We start from the raw sequence: 22,821 nt of genomic DNA, 5'->3' as shown, positions 1-22,821 counted from the left end.
TGCTGAGTTCGGTGTTTCTTCTGGTGGTGCACATTCACATAAATTATTCTGAGTATGGATAGAATAATTCAGCACATAGATGTAAAAGATTAAAGGGAACATAGCTCCCAGTTAATGTATCAGGTGAAAAATAGTACCCACCAATCACAGGGAAAGTTCTCCTACACATTGAGTTAAAGCATGCTCAGAGATGGAATATTCTGAGACTTTTGATGTCAGCCTCTAACAAATCTCTACTAAGTGTGTATGTACAGGAATTTTCAGACTTATAAATCCACTAAATTTGGGAAGATTTTCACAGGAATGAATAAAAGCCTATGTTCTGACTCCAGAATGCAACCCCTATCAAATTTCAAGTCTGCTCCAAAGGTTGGCATTACCAGAGCTTCTCTACTAAGGTTTTTAAGAGTTTCTTTTAACACCGGCGAAAGGGCTTACTTTCTCATAGCCTCACTTTTTTGCAAACAGTTAAAATGCTTTTCCTGAAACTCTTCCAGAATTTAATCTGAGCCACATAGTCGGCATAGAAAATTTTGGCCCATACTGAGGTTAGCAAAACTACAAACAACTGAAAATAGGGTCTTTTGGCAAATATCGAACAAGCTTAAATTTAGCAGTCACTGGCAACTCCACCTGTATTATACAAACACACACAATAATTTTGAATCCAATTGAACAATTTGGAATTTCTAAGCAAAATGAGCTAGGTCAGTTACAGCTGTAACAAAATCATTTTGTTTTTCTGGTTAGATAAACCATATACTTGATTGTGATTAATACCACAGAGAAACTAGAAAATAGGCTATATGATTTCCAGGATAATTTTAAACACCGATCTAATACAGAGGATCCACAATAGAAAATTAAATAGAGGGATCTATGGAAACCTCCAAATTTCCTCTAATGAAGAGGTGCCCTTCCTTACAAGTTGAAAAAATATAAAACACCCACAAGATATTCTCTACAACAGTTCTTTGAAACACATATTGGGCAAGTAGTCTGTTCTGTGCTATAGATTTCTCCAGACCTAGAGAATATATTTGCTTCCAGATCCAAAAGACATCTATCCCCACCAAGCATAACAACTATATCTTGTATCATAGAACTTCTTTCTATGGCGTTTAAAATTCTGTTGCACAGCCCAGATTGCAACTTAGTCCTGGCAAGTAGCATGGTAAAATCTGTTATAAAGACTAAACAATTTTTCCATGTACAGTAAACTTCCAATAATCCGGCACCTTTAGGACCCACGGGGTGCCAAATTATCAGATATGCCAGACTATAGGAAGAGGGGGCTATGAAGGGTCTGGGGTGGGGGGGATGCCACCCCAGACCCCTCATGGCCCCCCCTTCCGATAGTCCAGCTCTGCCCCAGGTGTCCCTGATTCAGCCGCTGCTGGTCAGTTTCAGCAGTGGCTGAATCGGGACGCCTGCAGCAGAGCAGATAGAGTGCTGCCAGGTTGGTCCGGTAGCGCCGACTCTTGGCGCTGCAAGACCAGCCCAGCAGCACCCCAGCTTCTCTTGGGGATGCCTGGGGCAGAGCAGCTGGGGTGCTGCCGGGTTAGTCCCGCAGCGCCGCTCCACAGCGCTCCTGGACCAACCCGGCAGCACCCCAGCTGCTCTGCCCCAGGTATCCCCAAGTCAGCTGCTGCTGAAACTGATCAGCGGCTGATTCCAGGAAGCCAGGGCAGAGCAGCTCTGCCTTGGGCTTCCTGGAGTCAGCCGCTGATCAGTATCAGCAGCGGCTGAATCGGGGACAGCTGGGGTGCTGCCGGGTTGGTCCCGCAGCCCCGAGGGGCAGCGCTACGGCACCTACCCGGCGGCACTCCAGATACTCTGCCCCCGGCTTCCCCGATTCAGCAGCTGGCCAGTTTCAGCAGCGGCTGAATCGGGGAAGCTGGGGGCAGAGCAGCTCCAATGGTCTGGCTGCCCAGAGCACTTCAGGGTTCCTGATGGTGCCAGACCATCAGAAGTGCCGGACCATCAGAGTTTTACTGTAATTATACATAAATTCAAAATAACTTTTCAAAGTTTAAATTTAAATGTCAAATTTAAAACCACATAAAATTAATGGCTTGTTTCAAAATATATAGCTCTTTATTCTTTATTATTTTGTGAATTAACTTTATAAACAAAACAACCCAAGACACAATTTGAAGGGCACAATGATTTCACATGCAAAAACATTACTTGCCTTCATATGGTGTGTCCGGAGGTCCTGCTATTTCTCCTCTTAATTCTGTAAAATTCTCATCTACAAGATCTACTTTAATTTGATTTTTGCTCGTCTTTAAAATAAACAGAGAAAAGCAGTTATGAGTAAGATATGTTTGATACAGATTCCAGAAAGATATTCAATTTTTAGAACAGATTTCTAAAAATAACCCATTACAAATATATATGTTCCAGTTAGTTTTATTTAATTTAAATTATAACTTTATGCAGCATCACAATTCTCCAAAGTAGTTTTTAAAGAGCCACTAACATGGATAAGGGTATTCAAAAACATGTAGAATATGTTAAACTACTATTAATTGTTTTAATTGACTAGATTTAGAGTTTAAATAGCTGTTTATTCTAAATACCTTAAACAAGTCAAGAAAAATAACCAGCGTCAAAAATTTTAACTTGATTGCTTTAAACGGAACACTTTCAAGTGACATTAAACATAACCAATACCTTTACTGGAATACAGCAAGATCTTGCAAAAATAATGCACTGATCTATTTTTGAAACAATATATGATATCTTAAATAGTAACATTAACAGTGGACTTGTTGAAAAGCATATTTTCACAACATCTGAAGTCTAAGGCAACATTTTGGTGCAGGAGCTACTGGCTATGTGTCACCCCCTCCTTGACTTCATGTTTCCCAAGACAAATTTTCTTGGACCTCTTTTGTAATTTAATTTCCAAATTCTCATAATAGCATATTTAGTTACTGTCTAATGTATTTTTTATAAACAGTTCCATAAAAGAGTTTAAACCAAAATTACACATTACATTCAAAATTGTCTTTCATCCCAGAAAGGAGCAGGAATAAAATGTATAGTTGCTTTCCAAAAAAAATTTTTAAACAAACGACCCGTGGAAAAATATACACCTACATTGTTTACAGGTGAAGAGGGATGCACGTTTTGTTATTTCTATTGACTGACCTCTTTGCATACACCTTGGGCTCCAAGCATCTCTCCATAAACTGTCTGTAAGCCAACGTCCCATTTCCGTCTATTTCAGAGACTACTGCAAACTCCACCCCATCCTTTTCCCTATTCCAGAATCTCTATGCACAGTCCCGTCCTCTCACTATTTTTATTTCTTCTTTTTGGCTGGGAGACAAGTCATTCCAGATGTCAACATTTTAAAACTATATTGGGAGGATGGGTACAGTTATACTGAAAAGTATTAATGACTGCCAGTTCTTTGAGCTACAATTAGAGAGCTAATGGAAGCTGATGGATCTGCTAACCAGATGCAAGGGGCTCCAGGTGTCTATTTCCCCCTTCCTGTTTTCCACAGCTCACCAAAATTAATACTATTCTGCCCACTGATGCCTAGAATACTTCCTGATTTTTTGAGTTGATTGGATGTGAAATCCAAGTTATCATAATAAACAAACATTAGCAGGGCTTGACAAACGGCAGCGAAATCTACATGCCAGCCCCGTACTGTGCATGCACAAGACCCGCATTGCACATGCGCGCGCCGCTAGTGAATGTGGTGACCAGCTGAAATCTACTCACCATGGGCGAGTAGAAACAGCGATTTGTCGAGCCCTAAACATTAGGATAACCGATATTAAGGTATACATTTTTTAAACCAACATGCAGTTTCAAAATTAAGAAATGCAACAGATTTTATTCCTCTCTTCTGTTTACAAAAAATTATATTTACAACTTGAAATAGGTATGAATAGGAAACTAGCTGCAATGCCATACCAGAGGCTGTTTTCACTTCAAAAGGAGGTATTCAATCACTTTTGTATAGAAGAATACAATGCACTGTTCCCAAAATAACCACCATGACTACTTAGATATTTAATTGAGAATTTACAAGTTAATTTTAAATAGAGCCTATAAAATTTATCCAAAATCATTTCAGCTCAAGCTTTATTTAACACAAAATTGACAAAGAGGTAACAGTGGAACAGATCTGATAGTTGAACAGAACTGTTGAGCAGAACTTTCATAAACAAAAGTTTCTCATTCAACAGAGACTGAAGAATAATGGTTTCCTTCAAAGAAACTTGAACTAGCCTCTTTTAAACTGACTCCCAACTCCTATGATTCTGAAAAGGGATTGACACAGGCTGTCTTTAGTAAAGTTAGCTGTCACAAAACAAGAGATCGTCTCTCATTTGTTCTCTGTAGAACTGGAAACATAGGCTGCCCTTCATAAGGATGACTATAGCAAAAGTAACAACAAAGTAATTTAAGTAATATTACTCAAAAAGTAATACCAAAATGTTTTTTTAAGTACATTAGAAGCAGCAAGCCGGTTAAACAACCAGTGGGGCCGTTGGACGATCGAGATGCTAAAGGAGCATTCAATTATAATTGCAGAGAAGGTAAATGAATTTTTGCTTCAGTCTTCTCGGCTAAAGATACTGGGGAGATTCCCAAACCTGAGCCATTCTTTTTAGGTGACAAATCTGAAGAATTGTCCCAGATTGAGGTGTCAGAGGAGGTTTTGGAACAAATTGATTAACTTAACAGTAACAAGTCACCGGGACCAGATGGCATTCACCCAAGAGTTCTGAAAGAACTCAAATGGGAAATTGCGGAACTATTAACTGTGGTTTTTAATCTATCCTTTAAATCAGCTTCCGTACCTAATGACTGGAACATAGCTAACATGACGCCAATATTTAAAAAGGGCTCTAGAGGTGATCCTAGCAATTACAGACCACTAAGTCTAAAGTCAGTACCAGACAAATTAGTTGAAACTACAGTAAAGAACAAAATTGTCAGACACATAGATTAACATAATTTGTTGGGCGAAAATAAACATGGTTCTATAGTTATTCAGTGAAGCACATGGCCAGGCAAGCAGGCAGGCTTGCTGGGAAACATTTTAAGTAGAGCTGTCAATTAACGTGCGTTAACACCTGCCTGTTAACACCTGTTAATTTTTTTTAGCACGTTAATCGCAGGTGTTTCTGCAGCGCTGCCCGTTTGTAACACTACCAGGGCATTTAAAAGGGGCAGCGCAGTAGGAGCCTGGGATCAGCTGGAATCCCCAGCTGACCCCTGACTCTGGGCAGCGCTGCCCCTTTGAAACGCCGCCAGCTACCCCTTTGAAACAATTGCAGCTGATCCCAAGCTCCGTTGGAAATGCCACCGCAGTGTTTCAAAGGGGCAGCCCAAGGCGGAGACCGGGATCAGCTGGGGACTCCAGATGATCCCAGGCTCCCACAATGCTGCCACTGCCCCTTTGAAATGCCACGGCATTCCAGCTGATCCCAAGCTTCACATAGCGCTGCTCCTTTGAAACGCAACTGCTGCATTTCAAAATGGCAATGCGAGCAGAACCCAGGATCAGCTGGAGTCCCTAGCTGATCCCCATCTCCAGCAGCGCTGCCCCTCTAAAATGCCATTGCAGTGTTTCAAAGGGGCAGCGCATGTGATTAATCACAATGACATTTTTAATCGCTTGACAATCCTAGTTTTAAGCTCTATAAGCCTTAGCTCTGTAGACAGGCAGGCTTATTTGGCTGCTGGCTGGTAAGTCTCCTGGCCACAGCCTGCTTCTGGCACCCTAGCCCTTTCCTGCCCCAACTCTCTGCCCTCCCAATATACCCAAACCCTCTGTTCCCCTCTTTCACTCATTACCCCTCCCAAATCTGGCACCCCAATCTCCTGCCTTGAATTACAATACCCTCCTACCCAGGATCACATCCCAAACCCCTGCACTCCAGTCCCCTGCCCTAGATCACAACCACTTCCTTCACCCAAACTCCCTCCCAGACTCCAGTCTCCCTCCTGCACCCCAATACCTTACCCCAAGCTCCCATCTGCGCCCAACCTCAATCACAGACCCCGCATCTCCACCATCAATATCACAGAAGAGTGCCACTCTTGACCACTTTCCAAAAATCTTGGAGTGGCCCTCCATCAATAATTATTGCCCATCCCAATCTAGAGAAAGAGGTAAACAGTGAGGTGGCAAATTTTGCAGATGATATTAAATTGCTCAAGGTAGTTAAGACCAAAGCAGACTGTGCAGAGCTTCAAAAACATCTCACCAACCTAAGTGATTGGGCAACAAAATGGCAAAAGAAATTTAATGTTGATAAAAGTAATGCACATTGGAAAAAATAACCCCAACTATACATACAATATGATGGGGACTAATTTGGCTACAACTACTCAAGAGAGATCTTGGAGTCATTGTGGATAGTTCTCTGAAAACATCCACTCAGTGTGCAGCAGCAGTCAAAAAAGCAAACAGAATGTTAGGAATCATTAAAAAAAGGATAGAGAATAAGGCAGAGAATATTTTATTGCTTCTATATAAAACCATGATACAGCCATATCTTGAATACTGCATACAGATGTGATCCCCTTATCTCAAAAAAGATATATTAGCATTGGAAAAGGTTTGGAAAAGGGCAACAAAAATGCTCAGAGGTTTGGAACGGGTCCCATATGAAGAGAGATTAAAAAGACTTGGACTTTTCATCTTACAAAAGAGAAGATTAAGGGGGGGATATGATAGAGGTCTATAAAATCATGACTGGTGTGGAAAAAGTGAATAAGGAAAAGTTATTTACTTATTCACACAATATAAGAACTAGGGGTCACCAAATGAAATTAATAGGCAGCAAATTTAAAACAAACAAAAGTTATTTTTTCTTTACTCAGTGCACAGGCAACCTCCGGAACGCCTTGCCAGAGGATGTGGTGAAGACTAGGACTTAAACAGGCTTTCAAAAAAGAGCTAGATAGATTCATGGAGGTTAGATCCATCAATGGCTATTAGCCAGGATGAGTAGGAATGGTGTCCTTTGCCTCTGTCTGGAAATGGTTGACAGGGAAGGAATCACGTGGGAATTACCTGTTGTGATCCCTCCCTCTGGTGCATCTGGTATTAGCCACTATTGGCAGACAGGATACTGGGCTAGATGGACCGTTGGTCTGACCCCGTATGGCCATTCTTAAATTCTTAATCCATTTATTTGATTCTCTGTATTTTGACAACCTAAGGGGCCACCATCTTCCATAAGGACCATGCAGGTAAATTTCCAGAGAAAAACTGCTTAGTTCTAGACTAATATTCATTTGTTTCTTTTTCTGACAATTTGTATTTAATGTTTTCCACTTCATTTAAATTTGACAGATACCAATTTGCATAATCACATTGAACACCATGGTTAAAACTGCGAAACAAAAGGCAATGAACAGTTTCAGAATGTACTAATTTTAAATGTTCATTGTCTGCAGCTCAGAGATCATTTTGATGGCTTTCTATACCCCAGTCACCCCTAAAATATTTGGCAGGAAACCCTGTAATTCTAAATAGATACTTGAAAACAGCCATCCTTAATCAATCAGTGTTTTAGGATCACTGTAAAAATGTTTTTGTGATTTTACTGCTGTTTTACCACCAACATTTAATCAATACAATGGAATGCTAAGGACCAGTTCCTTATACTACCATCCTAAACAATGACTGAAAAGTATCCCTATAGAAAGTCTCTCAAATTTTATTCCTCCATTTTACACAATTTTATTCCTCCTCTACACAATTTTTTCAGGGCCCTTGCATAGTCCTTTAATTATGGCAGGGATCGTATTCCAGAGATCTGTGCTCCTACGAATCTGTGATGCTGCTACACAAACATATTTTGCAAAACTATCTATAAAGAGTTAGTCACATCAGCACAGTAGATTCAGCTCTCATCAAAACAGGAAGTCTCAAGGCTTGCCAATGGGAACAGACAAGAATATGGAAGAATATTTCCTTTTCCAGAGTAAAAATAGTCCACATTAAAAATTAGTAACCTAATGGCTAGTGACATTATACATGGGTTGTACTGTGTTTACAAAAATGTATGTTACAAAATTAATAAGATTTGAATTAGGCATGTCAACATGCACTTGTGTACATGGTTAACAAATGAGCCTGAGCTTATTGGTTAGCATACACAGTCCTCCCCTCTTCGCCTCCCTCCTCCTCCCCCCCCCCCCCCCGGACCTCCTGGCTGGAAACGGCAAACCACAGCCAATGGAAGCTGCGAGGCTCCTCACCTATGGAGCCTTAGATAAAGGAAGCAGAGCAGCCCATTAGCAGCTTTCCCACAGTGGGCGCATGGCCCATTTTGAGAAACACTGCATTACAGGCAAATTAATCAACTGAATGGCTGAGATGTCTAGAAGAGGGTAGTATCCCTCCCATCTATCACAACATGGTATCCTGAGCAGCTGTACTATCCCTACCACTCAACCTGTCCATCGCAGTTGCACATACACTGACCTGTGAAAAACACAAATGGTGTAGGTGTTTGTGAAGTAGAAATGACTGTTCTTTCTCCTGCAAAAGTTTTTTTTCCTGTATTTATAGTTTCATTCAGTTATAAATGTGTCTATGTGCATGGGTTTGAAAAAAGTATTTATGGAAACATATCTGATCTTTATTAGTTCAAACATATTGGCTGGGGCTGATATCGTTAACAGATAATAACAAAAGGTATATTTGCAAAGTTATATTACTATACGCACTGCACTCATTTTAGGGTTCATACTGGTATGCAAAAAAAAAAAAAAAAAAAACTACAACAGCATACATTACCATTCCTCACTATTAAAATGGTCTTTCAAAGCCTCTCTGAGCCAAACAGCTCTACGTTGAGCTCTTCGTTTAGCTCTTGTATCCAGCTACTCAAAATCAGCAGACAGCCATTCACCTCCGCCCTCCAGCCCATCGGAAACTCTTCCTCCTCTGCATCACAGATATTATGTAGAACACAGCAGACAATTATAATGACCACAGATCATTATAGACCCTAACTGAACAACTGCGTAGCCACACAGCTTCCCATTAAGCCCCACACAGGGGGTCAGGACTACAGCAGAGAGAGATCACTATCCCTAATCCCAACCCCTGAAGCAGCTGTGGCTGGTGGAAGGGAGCCCCACCCCTTCCAGTATGAAGCCACCTCGGTAAGCATCAGCCCCAATCCCCTACACCACATTGAGCCCCCTTCCCCCAGTAATGAACACCCTCCTGCACCCCAAAGCCCTCATCTCTGGCCCTAACTCAAAGCCCGTATACCCAACTCTGAGCCTGTATCCTCTCCTGTATCCCAATCACAAGCCCTGAACCCCTCCTCAAACCTGGAGCCTCCTTTATGCACCTAAAACCCCTCATGCCCGACCCCACCCAAGAGCCTGCAACCCCAGCCAGAGTCCTGGCACCCAAACCTTCTGTACCAGTATTGTGTCCCTCAACCACTGGCCCACCCTAGAGCCCACAGCCCTAGCCAGAACCCTCACACTTCTGCACCCCCAACTCTCTACCTCATACCTGAGCCTCTCCCTGCACTCAAAACCCTTTGGCTCCATATTGGCGCACATAACAAAAAAGTATGCTATGGGCTGGAAAAAATTAGAGGCAACACTGATAATGACTGGAATATTTTTTTACTGAAGTCCAACCTCATGAGTAAATAGTGTCAGCAATCATTAAAACTGCCAAAGGCACATACAACTGTCATTCTGCATATGCTGAGCCTGTCGTTGAAGTACTCCTTGATGCTGTCAAAGTGGCTTGCGTACAGCTTCATGAGCCATGGGAATAAGGGGTTGTTTGAGTTTCCCAAGATCAGTACTGGTATTTCAACATCCCCAGTGGTAATCCTGTGAACTGGAAAGAAAAGTCTCTGCTTGCATCCTTCTGAACAAGTCCGTGTTCTTAAGGACACATGCATCATGTACCTCTCCTGACCAGCCCACCTTCATATCCGTAAAACATCTTTGGTGATCCTCGAACACTTGCATTACCACAGAAAAGTAGCTCTTTCTGGTTGATACACACTACAGTAAACTTCCGATAATCTGGCACCTTTAGGACACAGGGGGTGCCGGACTATCAGAACGGGGGGCTATGAGGGGTCTGGAGTGGGGTGGGAGGGGATGCCACTCCAGACCCCTCATAGCCCCCCTTATGATAGTTCAGCTCTGCCCCAGGCATCCCTGATTCAGCCGCTACTGGTCAGTTTCAGCAGCAGCTGAATCGGGGATGCCTGCAATAGAGCAGCTGGGGTGCTGCCGGGTTGGTCCCGCAGCGCCAAGGGGCGGCGCTACAGCACCAACCCAGCAGCACTCCAGCTGCTCTTGGGGACGCCTGGGATAGAGCAGCTGGGGTACTGCCCGGTTGGTCCCCTAGCGCTGCCCCTCCGGGCTGCGGGACCAACCCAGCAGGACCCCAGCTGCTCTGCCCCAGGGGTCCCCAAGTCAGCCGCTGCTGAAACAGATCAGCAGCTGATTCCAGGAAGCCCGGGGCAGAGCAGCTCTGCCCCGGGCTTCCTGGAATCAGCCGCTGATCTGTTTCAGCAGCGGCTGACTTGGGGACCCCTGGGGCAGAGCAGCTGGGGTCCTGCCGGGTTGGTCCCGCAGCGCCGTCCTTTGGCGCTGCGGGACCAACCCGGCAGCACTCCAGCTGCTCTGCCCCAGGCATCCCCAAGAGCAGCTGGGGTGCTGCCAGTCCGAGGGGCAGCGCTACAAGACCAACCCGGCGGCAGCACCCCAGCTGCTCTGCTCCCGGCTTTCCCGATTCAGCTGCTGGTCAGTTTCAGCAGCAGCTGAATGGGGGAAGCCTGTCCGGCTGCCCCAGCACTTCCGAGTTCCTGATGGTGCCGGACCATCAGGAGTCCCGGAGCATTGGATGCCGGACTAATGGAGTTTTACTGTAGTAAGATGGCCCGGTGGCAAAATAGGGATATGCATGCTATCTATCACCCAACTGTAAATGCAAAAACTCAAGGCTGAAAAACCATCCAATATGTCCTGCTTACCACCTAAAGTCACAGTCCTGTATAGGAGGCAATTCATGACCCTACACACTTGCATCAGGGCAACTCCCATTGTGGATTTTCCCAATCCCAAAAATGATTTCCAACTGACTGGCAGTAATTGGGTGTTTCAAGCTTCCACAAAGTGATCATCGCTCACTTCTCCACTGTCAGGGCAGATATCATTTTGGTGTTGCTGAGCTATACGTACAATGAGCTTCACACACAGATCCAGGAATATGATCTTTGCATGACCGAACGTTCTGCAGCCACTGCTCATCATGCAAAATCTGCATAAATATGCAATCCCACCAGTAAGTGCTTGTAAGGGCACTCCATCTGCAGCTGCTGTGTGAATGCACCAACAACTTTCAATTTTCTTTCTATATCACATCACACAGCACAATTCCTGGCTCTTCCAAGGAATTATGTTCCCTGTGACTCTGGAAATACTGCAAGATCAGGTGCCCTGTGCTCACCACTCATTACAATAGTGCAGAGCTGTCCAGGATCCACTTTTTTTACAAAAATGGCTGATACCTGGATGTGCAGGAATTTTGAAAAGAGGCACCAAATACCATGGGATGCAGATGAAACTGAGTTAGAGAAAGTTGCATTTTGGGATGTTGAAATCATGTTCCCAGACACCCCTGCATGACTCATTTTCCCCCATGAAACATTGCAAAATCTTCTCAAAACACCCTCCAATAGTTGGTGGCATGTAGAACATAGGGACAGCACTACAGTGCATTGCTCTCTATACCAAGACAAGTGCTGCCTTTGAGCATGCACACCACTAACATAAGGAGTGTAATGTCAATGTGAAAAATAATGTTATTACTGCAGTGACTACACAAAGATGTCATTTAAGTCAACAATTTTCTAATGCAGACATGCCCGATAAGTTTCTTTGGCTGCCATTAAAATAACCTTCACACACAATCTCCTGATCACCTCCTCTCAACCACAGGGCTCACAGCTGAAAACACTCATTGATTTAAAACTTATCAATGATTATGTAAGCATTTTTCCTTATATTATCTAGGTAGTCTGGGTCCCTTCCCTGAACATCAGCTCCCATGATGTCTAGGCAGCCTGGCTAAGAACAATTTTTACCTCATGTGTGCATCAGGTAAAAGAGTTTATATCAATTTCACTAGCTCATTTTTCTGGGCCTCAGCTGTTGTGACGTTCTCCAAATAGCTTAACTAATCAGACTACCTTTTTGGCTCACCCACTTTCCATTCCTGCAAGATTAGATACTGATTCTGATCCCCCTTCTACCTGGCTAAACAGAACAATGCAGAGAGAATGGACTGTAATCCAGTTAATATAAAAAGTAAGAGAGCAAGAGACAACATGTTACAGGCAGGTCCCAGGCAGGGCCAGAAAATAAAATGTTAGGTGACTGGCTGCAGCAAAATGCATACTGAGCAGCAGCAAAATCTGGAGACTTGTCTGAGAAAGATGGGCTGCCTTAACAGTTATTGTTTCAAACTCAAACCTGATTCATGCTTTCGAGTTAGTCTCTGTAGCCATAAAAGCAGAGGGTTTTTTTTTTTAACTGAGATTCTAGAGTACAATTCTGTGGTAATTTCCATGAGCCCTGAACTGGGAGGCACTATTTATGCACTACTTTGACAACTGAGGGACACGTACTTAGGTTCCTTAGATTTGCACTCTGGGACACAAGATGAGTTCTTAACGGTTTCTTTTTGCTGCTGCCGCAAAAGCACCTCACTGGGCAAGGCTGGAAGTGGGGCCCCCTCCCTGGGAAACCAGTGAGAAACCTGTAAGCACGGTGGGACAGGCCCACTGCAGACAGGGACTGCTTCAGCTGCCCAGCTCGAACTATTCCTGTCAAAAGTGGGCCCAGTGGAGTTGGAGCAAGCCCCCTGACTGGATAGGCAAGGAGCTGCTCCAGCCCCTATCAGTTAACCACAACCAGTAAAGCCTCACCCATTCAGAGTGAGCCTTACTGGTTAACCCGTTAACCATTTACATTCCTAGTCCTGAGAGTACCAGATTAGAGAGGTTCAACTTATTTTATATTGTGAAACAATGAGTAGTTCTGTGGGACCTAACAAAAATATATAGCATACTGAGTTATTTATAAATAGAAAAGGGGGGAGAAAGGTCCCTGTCAATTATAGGACTGGTGCTAATGAGGTTAATTTAAGTGAGCTGAAAGTGTCCCATACTTAGATTTTGACATTTAAAAATTCAGTGTTAAAGGCATGGGAGACTGACTTTATAATGCAACATCCAGTTAAAGTCTTTGTTCAAGCTCAGGGAAATGTGTCAATTTTGTATCTGAATACACTCTTTCTCTGGAATTAACTGGTGAAATTCCTTTGTAGAAGAGTGGCTACTTTTAAATCCATGACTGAGTGACCAGGCAGAATGAAATGTCCCTCTACAGACAGACAGACAGACAGACAGACAGGCAGGCAGGCAGGCAGGCAGGCAGGCAGGCAGGCAGGCAGGCAGGCAGGCAGGTGTGTGTGTGTGTGTGTGTGTGGGTGTGTGTGTGTGTGTGTTTTACAATTTTTGATGTGTGATTTGTGTCCATTTATCATTTGTCTTAGAGACTGTCCAGTTTTGCCAATATACATGGCAAAGGGGCATTGCTGTCACTTTATAGCATATGTCATATTAGAGCAGTGTTTCTTAAACTATGTTCCATGGAACACTGGTGTTCCGTGAACAACTCGCAGGTGTGCCACCAACTCTTCTTGGTTTTTGTTACTTCTTTGGTTTTGTCTTTTTTTTGTCTGACAATTTTTTTTTGTTAAAGAAAATTTTCATAGGTGTTCCACATAAAAAAGTATTATTATTTGGCGTTCCAGTGTCTCAAAAAGTTTAAGAAACACCGTATTAGAGGATGTGCAGTTGTATGAGCCCCTGATGTTGTGGCTTATGTGGTTAGGTCCTGTGACAGTGTCACTTGTATAGCTATGTAAACAGAGTTGGCAACAAGACTTGTTGCAGGGGTTCCTGTATATCAGGTGTGATGTGTAGCTGCTGGAAAGTATTTGCTTCAGATTAGGGGGTTGTTTGTAGGTGAGGATTGGCCTGTCTACCATGGCCTATGAGAGTGAGGGATCATTTTCCAAGATCAGCTGTAGACTGTCAATGATCATAGAATCATAGAACTGGAAGAGACCTCAGAAGGTCATCAAGTCCAGCCCCCTGCTCTAGGTAGGACCAATTCCAACTAAATCAACCCGGCCAGGGCTTTGTCAAGCCGAGACTTAAACACCTCTAGGGATGGAGACTCCACTACGTCCCTAGGTAACCCATTCCAGTGCTTCACCACCCTCCTAGTGAAATAGTTTTTCTTAATATCCAACCTGGACCTCTCCCACCACAACTTGAGACCATTGTTCCTTGTTCTGCCATCTGTCACTACTGAGAACAGCCTCTCTCCATCCTCTTTGGAACCTCCCTTGAGGAAGTTGAAGGCTGCTATCAAATCCCCCCTTACTCTTCGCTTCTGCAGACTAAACAGACCCAAGTCCCTCAGCCTCTCCTCATAAGTCATATGCTCCAGCCCCCTAATCATTTTGGTTGCCCTCCGCTGGACCCTCTCCAATGCGTCCACATCCTTTTTGTAGTGTGGGGCCCAGAACTGGACACAATACTCCAGATGTGGCCTCACCAAAGCCGAATAAAGGGGAATGATGACATCTCTTGATCTGCTGGCAATGCTCCTCTTAATGCAACCTAATACGCCATTAGCCTTCTTGGCTACAAGGGCACACTGTTGACTCATATCTAGCTTCTCATCCACTGTAACCCCAGGTCCTTTTCTGCAGAACTACTACTTAACCGGTTGGTCCCCAGCTTGTAACTATGCTTGGGATTCTTCCGTCCCAAGTGCAGGACTCTACACTTGTCCTTGTTGAACCTCATCAGATTTCTTGTGGCCCAATCCTCCAATTTGTCTAAGTCACTCTGGATCCTATCTCTGCCCTCAAGGGTATCTACCTCTCCCCCCAGCTTAGTGTCATCCGCAAACTTGCTGAGGGTGCAATCCATCCCCTCATCCAGATCATTAATAAAGATATTGAACAAAACTGGTCCTAGAACCGAACCTTGGGGCACTCCACTAAAAACCGACCGCCAACCTGCAATCGAGCCATTGATCACTACCCACTGGGCCCGGCCTTCTAGCCATCTTTCTATCCATCTTACCGTCCATTTATCCAATCCACAATCCCTTAACTTGCTGGCAAGAATATTGTGGGAGACCGTATCAAAAGCCTTGCTAAAGTCAAGGTATATAACATCCACTGACTTCCCCATGTCCACCGAGCCAGTTACCTCATCATAGAAGCTAATCAGATTGGTCAGGCACGACTTGCCCTTTGTGAATCCATGCTGACTATTCTTAATCACTTTCCTCTCATCCAAGTACCTCAATATGAATTCCTTAAGGATCCCTTCCATGATTTTTCCAGGAACCGAGGTAAGACTGACTGGCCTATAGTTCCCTGGATCATCCTTCTTCCCTTTTTTGAAGATGGGCACTACATTTGCCTTTTTCCAGTCATCCGGGAATTCTCCCAATCTCCACGACTTTTCAAAGATAATAGCCAAAGGCTCCACAATGACATTTGCCAACTCCCTCAGCACCCTCGGATGCACTAAGTCCGGACCCATGGATTTATGTACGTTTAGCTTTTCTAAATAGTTCCTAACCTGTTCTTTACCCACCACGGGCTGTCCATCTTCATCCTATCTTGCGTCACTTGGCGCAGAAGTCCAGGAGCCGACCTTGTCCGTGAATACAGAGGCAAAGAAAGCATTGAGTACTTCAGCTTTCCCCACATCATCTGTCACTAGGTTACCTCCTTCATCCATTAGGGGCCGCACACCCTCTCTGATCACCTTCTTCTTGTTAACATGCCTGTAGAAACCTTTCTTGTTATCCTTCACATCCTTAGCCAGTTGCAATTCCATTTGCGCTTTTGCCTTCCTGATAACCCCCCGGCATTCTCGAGCTATACCTTTAAACTCCTCCCTGGTCATTTGTCCAAGTTTCCACTCTTTGTAAGCTTCCTTTTTGTGCTTAAGTTCACCAAGGATTTCCCCTGTAAGCCAGTCCGGTCTCCTACCTCTCTTGCTACGCGTCGGGATGGTTTCTTTCTGTGCCTTCAATAAGGCTTCTTTAAAATACTGCCAGCTGTCCTGGACTCCTTTCCCCTTCATGTTAACATCCCAGGAGATTCTGCCCATCAGATCTCGGAGGGAGTCAAAATCTGCTTTTTTGAAGTCCAAGGTGTGTATTGTGCTACTCTCTTTTCTTCCTTTGGTCAGGATCCTGAAATCTACCATCTCATGATCACTGCTTCCCAGGTTGTCACCCACCTCCACTTCCCCTATTAGTTCCTCCCTGTTTGTGAGCAGAAGGTCAAGCTGCGCACGGCCCCTGGTCGGATCCTTCAGCACCTGTGTCAAGAAGTTATCCCCAACATCCTCCAAAAACTTCCTGGATTGCCTGTGTACTGCCGTATAGGTTTCCCAGCAGATGTCAGGGTGATTAATGTCCCCCACGAGAACCAGGGCCTGCGATCTGGAAGCTTCGCTCAGTTGTCCAAAGAAAGCCTCATCTACCTCATCCACCTGATTCGGTGGCCTGTAGCAAACACCAACCACAACATCAAGGCTGTTGTTTGCTCCTTTAAACTTAACCCATAGACTCTCAACAGGTTTGTCTCCCTCTTTATACCGGAGTTCAGAGCAATCGTAGTGCTCTCTTACATATAGTGCAACTCCTCCTCCTTTTCTCCCCTGCCTGTTGTTCCTGAACAGTCTGTACCCTTCCATGACAGCGCTCCAGTCATGCGAGTCATCCCACCAAAGTCTCTGTTATCCCAATTAAATCATATTTCTTGGTCTGGGCCAGAGCCTCCAGTTCTTCCTGTTTGTTGCCCAGGCTTCTCACATTAGTGTACAAACACTTCAGGTAACCAGTTGATCGTCCTATCTTCTCCATTCGAAACATGGGTCCTCCTTTCTTGCCCCTTCCTGTCTGCATTTCTTCCCGGTATCCGACTCTCCCACTCCCCTCAGGGTTTTGGTCACCATCCCCCAACGAACCTAGTTTAAAGCCCTCCTCACTAGGTTTGCAAGCCTGCCCGCGAAGATGCTCCTTCCTCTCTTCGTTAGGTGGATCCCATCTCTTCCTAACAATCCTTGCGCCCGGAACAGAGTCCCATGGTCGAAGAAACCAAAGCGCTCTCTGCGACACCATCTGCGCAACCACGCATTTACGTCCTCAATTCGATAATCCCTGCCCAGTCCTTTCCCTTCAATAGGGAGGATGGAGGAGAATACCACTTGCACTCCAAATTCTTGGATCCTTCTTCCCAGCACTACATAATCTGCAGTAACACGCTCAAGATCATTCTTGGCCGTATCATTAGTTCCCACGTGAAGAAGCAGGAAGGGGTAGCGATCCGAAGGTTTGATCAGCTTGGTAAGCCTCTCGGTGACATCCTGAATGCGAGCTCCCGGTAAGCAGCACACCTCTCGAGATTCCAGGTCCGGACGGCAGAAGGATGGCTCAGTCCCTCTTAGAAGGGAGTCCCCGACCACCACCACCCGTTGTTTCCTTTTGGGCGTGGTGGCCGCAAAACCGCCATCCGTAGGACTATGCATCCCATGCCTTCCAGTAGATGGTGTTCCCTTCTGGTTTCTTCCTTGTGAGGTCCCTTCCAGGGCTTTCAGCACTGCAGAGCCTGTGGAGAGAGCTTGAAAGCGATTGCTTACCTCTATAGCATCGGGGGATTCCCGTGCTGGCCTTTTTCCCCTTCTAGAAGTTACATGCTGCCAGTTCTCTTCTTGGTCACGTACTGCCCTCTCTGGCTCTTCTGCCTGCCGTGCTTGAAGGATTAAATTCTGCCTTCTATCGAGGAAGTCTTCATCCTCTCTGATCAAGCGTAGGGTCGACACTTGGGCCTCCAGTCCTCTAATTTTTTCTTCCAAAATGTCGACCAGCTTGCACTTGGTGCAGATGAAATCGGTTCTTTCTTCCGGAAGGAAGACAAACATGGCACACGCTGTGCAGGTAACAACAGCAGACCCATCACCAACCATTACTGCTATCCTGGAAAAGGGATTTAAAAAGAAAGGCAAGAGAACCTCCCGCCCTTCCCAACTCCCTCTCAAAACTCCCTGTTAGCAATCACCTGTTCGCAAGCTCCTTGGTCGCTTGCCCACTGCCTTATAAAGCCCCTCCCCCTACCAAGGCTCAGCCAATCAGCAGAGGCTTCTAGAATTCAAACAAATTAGAAGCCAACAGTTTCCACCTGCCAATCACAGCACAAACTCCATCAAGGGGAGGGGGAGGGCAGAGGGGAGGTGGGGGGAAAAAAAACCCTCACTCTCAAACACAGGGGAAAATAAACAAACAAAAAACAAAAAAGAACACACACCAACCCTCACTCACAAACACAAGCTCAGCTCACAGCAAGAAAGCCCCAAACACAACACCCACTTCCCTCAAGACTCCTGTATCTGCTTCGCCTCTACCTGGAGAACTCCCTCTCTAAAGCCTCACTCAAACAGGGAAAGAAAATAAATAAATAAATAATAATTAAAAAAAAACCAACACCACCACACACCAAACAAACACAAGCTCAGCACACAGTAAGAAAGCCACGATAATAAATCGCACTTCCCTCAAGAGTCCTGTATCTGCTTCTCCTTCACCTGGAGAACTCCCTCTCAAAACTCCCTGTTAGCAATCACCTGATGCGCTGGAAGGGTTTAAGCTGGGGGTTGTAGATGATGACCAATGGGTTCTGTTATTTGTTTTGTTGGGCCTGTCTTGAAGTAATTGACTTCTGAATACTTCTCTGGCTCTGCCAATCTATTTCTTCACTTCTCCAGGTGGGTATTTCAGTTTTAAGAATGCCTGATAAAGATCTTGTAGGTAATTGTCTCACTCTGTGGCACTGGAGCAAATCCAGTTTTATCTTAGGGCTTGGCTGTGGACAATTGATCATATGTCCTGGATGGTACCCTAGAGGCAGCAGGTTTCCGGTAATCGTACTGTAGTGTCAAGGAAGTGGATCTCTTGCATGGATTGATCCAGGCTAAAGGTTGATGGTGGGGGATGATTGAGGATCTGACAGTGTGTTTGTATATATTTCGTCCTAAGTTGTAGCAGGGAGTTTTTTGAGCAGATGATGTAGTTTCTTTTGGCATTCCTCAGTGGGACCAAACGGAAGAGGCCTGTAGAATGTGGTGTTGGTGAGCTGTCTGGCAGCCTCCTCTTCATAATCTGACCTGTTAATGATAACTTCAGCACCCCCTTTGTCAGCCTCTTTGATAGTTGTTTTTGAGGCTGTGGATAGCATTGCGTTCTGCATGGCTGATGTAATATGCTGTTTGTTTGTTGGTTCACAATATCAGCCTGTGAATATTTGCAGAAGCAACCAATGTAAAAGTCCAGACTCTCATTATGACCATCAGGAAGCGTTCACGTAGACATCTTCTTCTGGGGTTGGGTGGGGAGGATCCTGAGGATCAGAAAGATCCTCAGTGGTGTGCTGGAAATATTCCTTCAGTCAGAGTTGGTGAAAATAAGCTTCTAGGTAACCACTGAATATGTGTAGAGGTGGTGGGGCAAATCAATTCTCCAAGATAGGAGAGAATCTTCTGCTAGGCTATGTGTAGTTGGATAGATTAATAATGTTAGGTGAGTTGAGAGTACCAGAGATGTAGTGCCATGAAGCACGTAGGAGTTTAGACAATTTATTATTGTCTAGTTTTTGCGAAGTCCAGCCATGTGGACATTGTAGCACTGTTGCTGTGGATAGCATTATTTGGAGTGGGACACTCCCTTTTTAAAAAAATTAATATTGCTTTTTGTGGGAATATTATGGCTTTATTTTCATGTAAAAAGCTGGAATAATAGGTACATGCTTTATAAATAAAGGTGAACAGTAGGGGTTTTACTGAAATATTTCCTTCCAGAAGAGGAGAAAACTATATTGCTAATCTCTTTAGAAAACCACTACAGTTGTTAGCTCTCTAAGAACCAGCACACTCAAGTGCAGACTTCCTGGTTTTCTCTGTTAACAGTCATGTCTCAACTAAGGATGTAAAATCCCATTTAATTGGTTAACTGGTTAAACATTAAACCCAACTGGGCTGGAGCACCATCTCCTCCATACAGACAAAGGCTGCTCCAGCAAGCCGATCAGAGCAGCCCGTGCCTGCGACTGGGTCAGCTCTGACCAGCCAGCCAGTTGGAGCAGCCCCTGCCTGCAATGGGCCCTGCAGGATTGGAACAGCTCTCTGCCTGCTGCAGGTGGGGAGCTACTCCAGCCCCTATGAGTTAACGATTACATACTAGTTCAGACTAGGGATGTGAAAGTGGGCTGTTACCGCATGTTAACTAAAACATGCTAACAAACATCTTAAACTGGTTAAAGTAGAGCATTTGGTTTACCTTTTACCAGTTAACACATTTAAAGTTATAACTTACTTAATTTATCTTCACTAGGATTTTAACGTATGTCAGGTAGCATGTATGCCAATACACCCTTTGTCCTCCTAGTGAAGACAGCACCTGTATGAAGGACATCACTGCTACAAAACAGGCCAGGTTTTTTTCAGTCTAATCACTATTTTTACTTTCTTATGGTTTTCCAAATTTTCACATAATTAATCTGAGTTAGGCTTGTCAGATGCTTTCACCAAAAATCTGGAACATGACAGGAAAAAAAACTGGGGTGGGTGAGTGGGTAAGAAAAAGAAAGACAGACAGCAAACTTATTGAGCAATAAATAAATACATAAATCCGGAGAAGAAAGTTGTTGAGCAAAAAAAATCAAATTGGGAGAACAAAAAAGGGTCGCTGAGCCTTTAAGAATCCCCACGCTCCTCGCTTCCCCCAAGCCCATGTCAGACGCAGCAGAGGAACGTTGTCCCCATCGGCCTTCCGTCCAAGAAAAACAGAAAATACCAGACATTTTACGTGTCCAGTATTTTCTTTTCTTTTCCTCCACAGGGGCCAGAAATAACGGACTGTCCGAGTGAAATCCGGACACCTGGCAACCCTAATCTCAGTCCAAAGAATAATTTTAGAAAACATAAGTGAGATTCTTTTCACACTTAAATAAACTAATATGTTACTAACAGAATATTTGAGTGCGCAAAATTAAAGTACATGCAAACAAGAGTGCTCAAAAACATTACAAAAATTGAGCACTTCAATGGCCAGACTATTATTTTAAAATGTCTTATACCTTTAATTATGAACTAAATTTCTATTGAATTACCTGGACAAGTGTCCTAAGAGAAAATTGTCCACAGAAAATTTAAATCTTAATAACTAGGGCACTCCAGGTATCTGCAACAAGAAACACCTTACTTTTTGTTTAAATAGATTTCCCTTATGCCACCCCACACACACAGGGGCAGAATTTAAAAAAAGCTAAACCAAATGTATTTAAACGGTTGCATACAAAAAGTTACATTTAAGCTAACAGAATCCCTTTTCAGTACAAAAGGGAGGTTGTTAAAAACCTTATGTAAAAGTAAAAATAGGTGTTTAAAACAGGGTGGGCTCAATGTTTTGAGAACTGAGATATCACTATTACAAAATTTGTTGCTCAGATTTCTGAAATTTCTTTTTACAATTTGAGTAAAGAACCAAGAAGCTCATAGTTCTTCCTACTTTGGAATCTTATGCCTGATCTATGCTGAAAAGTTTTACTGGTATAATTATTTTAGCTAAGGATGTAACTTTTTGATCAAAATTACAAGTAAAACCCCTTATTTTGAGTGCATTTGTATCAGCATAAGTTAACCCCCTTCCAGTACAGAACAGCTGTACAAGTATAAAGCACCTTTAAGCAACAAACTGTGTCCAGGTATGTTAACTAGCATGTATTTGTGTAAACATGTACCCACTGTACAGAAGGCCCCTGACCTGCGACGTGATTGGTTCCGCAGGAAGCGTCGCAAGTCGAGGCATCGTAACTTGAACCCTCATTTATAAATGCAGGCCGAGGAGGTAAGTCAGGGATTTCCAGCCCCTTCCGCACTTACAAAAATTGTTTTAAGTGCAGGGGGTTGGAACTGGGGCAGTCGCAAGTCGGGGGCCTCCTGTATTGTTTAGCAGTTACACATCTACTACGAGGGAGGGAAGGGGAGCAAGCAGGAGCCGGTGCTCTCAGGGAGACTGATCAAAAAGTTACATCCTTAGCTAAAATAATTATACCAGTAAAACTTTTAAACTGAGCTTTCAAACTCGCTCCCCCTGTGTATCAGTTCCTGCTGAGCAGCCTGCCCTGCACTCCTGCCGCTGCGTCTGAGAGAGGCAGCAATTGGAGGTGGAGGGGAGGAGCAGGAACGGATACACAGGGAGAGCCAGCTTGAAAGCCTGCTTCCCATATGTACCATCTCCCACCGTCCTTCTCCCCACTCTCCACACTGCTGCCTGTCTATTACAGGCAGCAGTACAGGGGGGCAGGCCTGCAGAAGCCAGCACATGCAGAGAGCCAGCTTAAAAGCTGGTTCCCCATGTATATCATCTCCCGTCTGCACCCACTCTACACTGCTGCATCTGTGGGATACAAAGGCACTGGAGGGTGGGGGAGAGGAAAGAGGGGAGAGAGTCATTAGAATTAACTGAGTAGCCCAAATGTATTGGTTAATTGTGTAAACAACTACATGCTAACATTCCTAGTATCCACATGTAAACAATGGGGAGGCACAGAAGGTTTTATATGGTTGAATCTATCTGGTCCAGCAACATCCATGGCCCAGCAAGAGCACAGATGTTGCT

The 22,821-nt window shown here is 44.2% G+C and overlaps 1 protein-coding gene across 2 annotated transcripts in view; it reads right to left on the bottom strand.

The window, feature by feature from the left end:
• Nucleotides 1–22,821, bottom strand: part of UBE2K (ubiquitin conjugating enzyme E2 K) — an 82,418-nt gene that overhangs the window by 39,372 nt on the left and 20,225 nt on the right. Inside the window, exon 2 of one of the 2 annotated variants that reach the window (XM_006129501.5) lies at nt 2,195–2,288. The exons of the other annotated variant lie outside the window; for it this stretch is intronic. Coding sequence (XP_006129563.1) covers nt 2,195–2,288 — 94 coding nt within the window. The remainder of the gene's footprint in view (nt 1–2,194; nt 2,289–22,821) is intronic. 2 annotated transcript variants of the gene reach the window in all.

The sequence above is a fragment of the Pelodiscus sinensis genome, chromosome 4, assembly GCF_052426305.1.
Source record: "Pelodiscus sinensis isolate ZL-2025 chromosome 4, ASM5242630v1, whole genome shotgun sequence".
Classification (NCBI taxonomy): domain Eukaryota; kingdom Metazoa; phylum Chordata; order Testudines; family Trionychidae; genus Pelodiscus; species Pelodiscus sinensis.
This window is presented reverse-complemented; position numbering and strand designations above follow the sequence as displayed.